Source organism: Gordionus sp. m RMFG-2023, chromosome 2, assembly GCF_954871325.1.
Source record: "Gordionus sp. m RMFG-2023 chromosome 2, tfGorSpeb1-WG-v2, whole genome shotgun sequence".
Lineage (NCBI taxonomy): Eukaryota > Metazoa > Nematomorpha > Gordioida > Chordodea > Parachordodidae > Gordionus > Gordionus sp. m RMFG-2023.
Genome location: NC_088776.1, coordinates 41,477,404 through 41,483,808, shown reverse-complemented (window position 1 = coordinate 41,483,808; position 6,405 = coordinate 41,477,404). Strand labels below are relative to the sequence as shown.

Genomic DNA, 6,405 nt, shown 5'->3' with positions numbered 1-6,405 from the left:
AATTTTTGCTTATATAAATCTATTAGACGAAAATCGAAAATTTACTAAAAAAGTAGAGTACACGGAAGTGCTGCCCAAATTTTTGTCTATATAAATCTATTAGAAGAAATTCCAAAAAAGTTTATTAGAAAGCAAGTTACACGAAAGTGCTGCCGATTTTTTTTTTCAAAAGACGTCAATACACGTAAGAGATTAAAGATTAGCGGAAGGTATTGATATTTTTTTTGAAATTGATAAATGTATATGTGTATTATTGGAGTTTTTACCTTATTGATTTTATCTTATTGTCTGACATTACAAGTAGTTAAGATATTTTTGGTGAAATTAATTATTAATTTTCTGTGAATATTTTATATAATTTAGTGTTGTTAGAGAAATAAATTAGGAAAAATTTAAATACGTAAATATTTTAATGAAGGGTTTTAAAATTACAAAATATGTGGAGTTGCAATATAATGTATTGGGAGCGGTGGTAGTGTTGATGATATGGTTGTGTAGTTTATATTTTGGAAGGAGAATGCGAAGAGAAAGGAGTATTAGGATTCGTGGGCAATCGTTGTTGGTAGAGGGGCATAATGGAGAGGATGATAGATTGGGGAGAGTGACGTGGTTACCGGTTCAAGAAATAATGAAGGGTTGGGTCAATAATGAAGAAATTGACCGGTTAAAGAACGAGAGGATAGATGACAGACATTTGGATGTATACCGTGGACGTCAAGATATGCCAAGGCCATTCAACAGTGGGGGACAGAGAGGTCGGAATGGTAGATGTTATAAATGTGGGGAGATGGGTCATATTGCGGTGAATTGTAGAGATGTCAAATGTTTTGCGTGTGGGGAGATGGGACATATTTCGACATATTGTCTGGGCAGAGCAGAGAGAATACGTTGCACGGGTTGTGGAAGATTTGGACATGTGTTAAAGGATTGCCGAGTGGGAAAGGTGGAAACAAGGGCAGGTTTTCCACAGAGAGGAGAGTCGTCGGGGGTCGTGAATATGAGGAGTATGACGGAGATAGCTGGAAAAGAAGGAAAGGATATTGGAGAGGAGATGACGTGTTTCAAGTGCCGAGAAAGGGGACATTGGGCCAGAGATTGTAATAAAGATTGACTATATGATGGGAAGGAGAGTAAAATAATGACCGTGGCGTTAGGAGGAGGCAAGAAAGAGTTGAGAGTTAAAATGTTGCAGCAGGAGGTTCAAAGGGAGTTAATGTATCTGCCGAGTCCAAGGGTATGGTTCGATATCAACGGGAAGATGGTATCTATGTTATTTGATACCGGAGCAGCTATTTCGGTGATGGGATATGAGGATTTTAGAAGACTTTGGCCGGGTAGTAATATAATTAGAGACGTTATGCAAGTGAGGCAGTTTGATGGATCGGAGATGGAGATGATGGGAAGAGTGCATATTGGGGAGGTAGGAAGAGAAGGATGTAAAATGTTGGACTTATGGATAATTAACCGAGACGTTGAGCCGGTGATGGGATGGGATTGGATTACAAATGTAGGGCCGAAGTATGGATTTTGGGGAGTATTTGCGCGATGGGGAGTCTTTGTGGCGATCGAAGAAGATATTCGGGAAGACTTGATAAATATGGTCCGAGTGAATGAGGAGGAGAGAATGTCGAGAGGAAATTTGGAATGGATGGAGGGCCGAGATAATATTGAAGTAGACGATGGAAGATCCATGTTTTGGGGGGAAAGCGAAGAGAATGCGAGAGAATATATGTTGGGGAGAGGTCCGATTTATGTAGATGGAGAAATAGGAAATGTCCAAGACAGTAGATATGGAGTATTGAGGCCGCTGGTTAGTGAGAAGAAGGGAGAGAATTTTGTAGAACAAAGAGTTGCGAAAAATTTGTGGGGGTGTGGAGAGGGAATAAAGGATGTCCAAAAGGAGGTGGAGAAGTTAGTGGAGAGGTATGGAGAAATATTTGAGGAAGAGTTGGGTTGTTTGAAGGGTTATGAGGTGGAGATTCGGATGAAGGAGGGATGTGTGCCGAAGTATTGTGCTGTACGTCGTGTACCTTTTGAATGGAGGCGAGAGGTAGAGCAAGAGTTGGATAGATGGGTAAAGGAAGATATTGTATGTCCGGTCGAATATAGCGAGTGGGCGACACCTTTAGTACCGGTGAAAAAGGCTAATGGGAAGTTGAGATTATGTGCAGATTTCCGAGTAACATTGAATCCGTGGGTAGTGGAAGTAAAATATCCGTTACCGAGGATAGAGGAGATATTGGCGAATTTGAAGGGGAGTTTATATTTTTCGAAGGTGGATTTTTCTAATGCGTATTTGCAGTTGAAGGTAAGGAAGGAGATGCAGAAGTTGCTGACCATAACTACGCCCAAGGGACTATTTGCGTTTAAGAGATTGCCGTTTGGGTTGAGTGTTTCGGCACCCATATTTCAGAGGACAATGGCGGCCGTTTTTCAGGGTTTGGAGGGAGTATTTTATTATATGGACGATGTCTTGATAACAGGTATTACGCAGGAGGAGCATAATAGGAGGCTAGAGGAGGTATTTTGGAGAATCAAGGAGAAGGGATTGCGTGCTAGTAGAGAGAAAAGCGTGTTTGGAGTGATGGAGGTTGTTTATTTGGGTCATCGGATTAAGGGAGTAGAGGTTAGACCGTTGGATAAGAATATGGTGGGTATTGCAAACATGTTGAGGCCGAAATGCAAGTCGGAAATACAGTCTTTTCTGGGAATGGTTAACTATTATCACAGGTTTGTAGAGAATTTTGCGGAGATAGCGGCACCTTTGTACCAGTTGTTGAAAAAGGGAGAGAGATTTGATTGGGGAGATGAACAGGAGGAGGCGTTTGAGGAGTTGAAGTGCCGGATTGGAAAAGAGCCCGTCTTAGTGTGTTTTAATAATGAACTGGAGGTGATATTGGCGGTAGATGCGTCTCAAAGGGGAGTAGGAGGAGCGTTATTGCATCGTATAGAAGAGCTGGAGAGACCGGTGTTATTTTTTTCTAGAATTTTTAGGGCCGCGGAGACGAGATATTCGGTAATTGAGCAAGAGGCATTAGCTGTAATTTTCGGATTGACAAAGTGTCGGGAGTATTTGATTGGGCGTCGTTTTGTAGTCTATACGGATCATAAGCCGTTGATTCATTTATTCCGGAAGGATAACAAGGAGTTGATGATGTCGCCGAGGTTGCAGAGGTGGTTATTGATGGTGGGTAGTTTTGACATGGAGATGAGATATCGTAGAGGCCGAGAAAATTATTTGCCGGACATAATGTCGAGATGCGGAGCAGGGGAGGATGTGGAAGAAGGTAGTACGGAGGAGATGTGTAAGAAGGAGGTAGCGATGGTCATGGTGGTATCGAGAATGTTGAAGGGAGGTCCGGTAACGTGGGAGGAGATTCGGAAAGAGACGCAAAAAGATAGGGATTTGAGTCGAATAAAAGAATGTATAATGGGCCGGAAGCCGTGGAAAGAAGGAGATAGAGCTTATAAAAATGTTGGAGGAGAATTGACGGTGATGGACGAATGTGTAGTCCGGGGAAATAGGGCAGTGATACCTGGGAAGTTGAGAGGAATGGTTTTAACAATGTTGCATGCAGGTCATCAGGGAATGGAGCGTATGAAACAATGGGGACGAGAATATGTATGGTGGCCGAGGATGAATGTGGAGATTGAGGAACTAGCAAGACAATGTGTAGTATGCAATACTTGGGCCAGGATGCCAGCAAGAGATAGAGAAGGGACTTGGCCGAAAACAACGGAGCCATGGGAGAGGGTTCATGTCGATTTCTTCGAGTACGAAAAAAAGGATTATTTTCTAGTGGTTGATGCATTTTCTAAATGGGTGGAGTTTGAAGTTGTAAGAGGGTTGACAACGCAAGTAGTGGTCAGAAAATTGAAGAATTTGTGGGCAAAGTTTGGAGTGGCTAAATCAATCGTGTCCGACGGTGGACCAGCGTTTAGTAGTGCAGAGTTTGCGAAATTTTGCAAAGAAAATAGGATACGGCATATTTTATCTCCTCCATACCACCCAAGCTCCAATGGGCAGGCAGAGCGGATGGTGGGGTTGGTGAAAGATTGGTTACGAAAGGCAAAGTATGGGAAGGGAGAAGTATGGACGTCGGTGATGTATTATAATAATAGTAGGAGGGGAGAGGATTTGTCTCCAGCAGAGAAGTTTTTAGGGCGCAGAACGAGGATTGGGTTAGATGCTCTGAGGCCAGAGTCTGAGGGTCCGAGGAGAGAACGGGAGGAGGAGGGACTAGCAAAGTTTATGGTGGGACAGTCGGTGTGGGCGAGGGTATATGGTGAAAAGGAGAAATGGCGAGCCGGAGTTGTGATGGAAAGGGTGGGAAAAAAGTTAAGTCGGGTCCGTTTTCAGGATGGTAAGGTTGGTGTAAGACATGAAGATCAGATACGCAGAGGAACGGAAGCGGGGCGAAAGTGACAGGGGCAAGAGGTCAACGAGAGGTCCGAAGTTAAAAAAATATATATAGGTCAAGGTCACGGGGGTGGTGTAGGTGGTCGTTCCGGAAGGCGGAAGGGAAAGGGGAAGTATGATATAAAGAGGGGTATATATATATATAAGGTGGGAATATAAGTCAAAGTATGATCGAGTCAAATTGTAAAGAAAAATTATAATGTATCAGAGTAAAATAGTAAAAGGAAAATTGTTTTTTTTGAATTGTTTTTTTTTGTGAAATTTGGTGGAGCTGAAATAAATATTAGAGAAATGTTTAAAAAATGTTGAATTAAATAAATTAAGGAGAAATAAAATTATTAAAAAAAAAAATATTTTTTGGAAGTTTAGGTTAAATAAAATAATGTAAAGGGAAAAGGGTTTTGAAAGTGTATATTAAGTAAAATAAATTTTCGAAATATATTTGGTGGAATAAACCGGTAACGAAGAAGGAATAAGCGGCGGAATAATATTGAAGCGAAAATAGTTGAAGGTTCTTGTGGTAAACGGAGGGGCGGAGGCAGGAATAGAATGGGTATGAATAATGGGAATAGGTGGATGGGATGATGTAATAAAGAGAAGTATTGAGAAAAATAAAAATTAATTTAAAAAAAAGAAACAAAAAGTAATGTAATAAAAAAATAAAGAATTATATAACGGGGTTAGGGTTGAGTGATTTGTATTATAATGTTTTTTATATAATGTTGTAGGTTTTAATTGTTTTTTATATAAATGTTGTATTTTGTTGGCAGGGAAGAGTAAATTAAAAGGAAAAAATAATAATAATAATAATAATATGTTAATAAAGAGAGTAATGGTTGTTTGTTGTTTTTAATTTTTCTTAAGAGAAAAATAGTAGGAGTTAAGGTTAAATGATAAAAAATATAATAAATAAAAGTTTTTCTGTTAACGAAAATAGAGAGAGAAAGAGAAAAAAAAAATAGAGTTAGGAAGATGGGGTATTGAAATATAAAGGAAATGATTTACGAGTAAGAGAGTGTTGAGAATAGGAAAATTTTGAATAAGTAAGAGAAGAAGAAAACATAAAATTCATAATTTTATTCGGTAGAGGAAAATATCATTTTATTCGGTATGCCGATTGTTAATAAGTAAGTCGTTATATATATATATATGCAAGGAGAGTGATGAGGAAAGGGGAGGGAAGAAAAGGGGGAAAGCAAAGAAAAAAATAAAAATAGTAATATGAGAAGGTAAATGATTATGTGATATAGATATGTAGACCTGGGTACTCATTTGATGCGAAATACGATAATTAGTGCGGATATGGAACCGCTTGCTAGTGAATGGAGGGCTTTAGCCCAGGAAGGCACGAGATCAATGGAGGGTAAAAGACCAGCACCATCAGAGCACTCAAGGGAAACGGTACGTGAAGAAAGAGACAGGGTGATATGTTATGGTTGTGGAATGGCGGGACATATCCGCCGGTGGTGTCCCAAGGAACGGTTTGATACTATGGGAGGGCGAACCTGGAAGGAGTCGGAGCCAACGTCCGCATCTTCCGATAACAGAGCAATACAATCAGATCAACGAATGGCGTCGGACACGCCAGTGTTACGGGTAGGAGAAGATGAGTATAGGCAGTTGTTGGGGCCAACGAGGTCCGATAAAGGGGGGAAATGTCATAAATGAGTGACATATTTGATGATATTTATTGCGTGAACATTAATAAATAAAATTGTGCAGGTTCATTATTAGACCGTATTTTAATATTTTGTTTTATTTTATTTTTAGATATCGAAATTAAGTTTTGTTAAATCATAATGAGATTGTATTTTATGCGCTTCCCTATAAAAGGGAAGCGAAATATTATAAAAATTATTATTAACTATTTTATTTTTGTTTTTAATATATTTTTTTTTGGTTGTAATAGTAAATTTTGAAATAAAATTATTCATTTTTTGTGTGGGAAATTCAATAAAATTATTATACTCGGAGTTTTGCTTTCT

The 6,405-nt window shown here is 39.4% G+C and overlaps 1 protein-coding gene across 1 annotated transcript; it reads left to right on the top strand.

The window, feature by feature from the left end:
• The first annotated feature begins 517 nt into the window (after positions 1-517).
• Positions 518-1,111, top strand: LOC135924340 (DNA-binding protein HEXBP-like). The gene has a single exon (XM_065459398.1). It carries the CDS (start codon positions 518-520, stop codon positions 1,109-1,111), a length of 594 nt encoding a protein of 197 aa, XP_065315470.1.
• Positions 1,112-6,405: the final 5,294 nt, after the last annotated feature.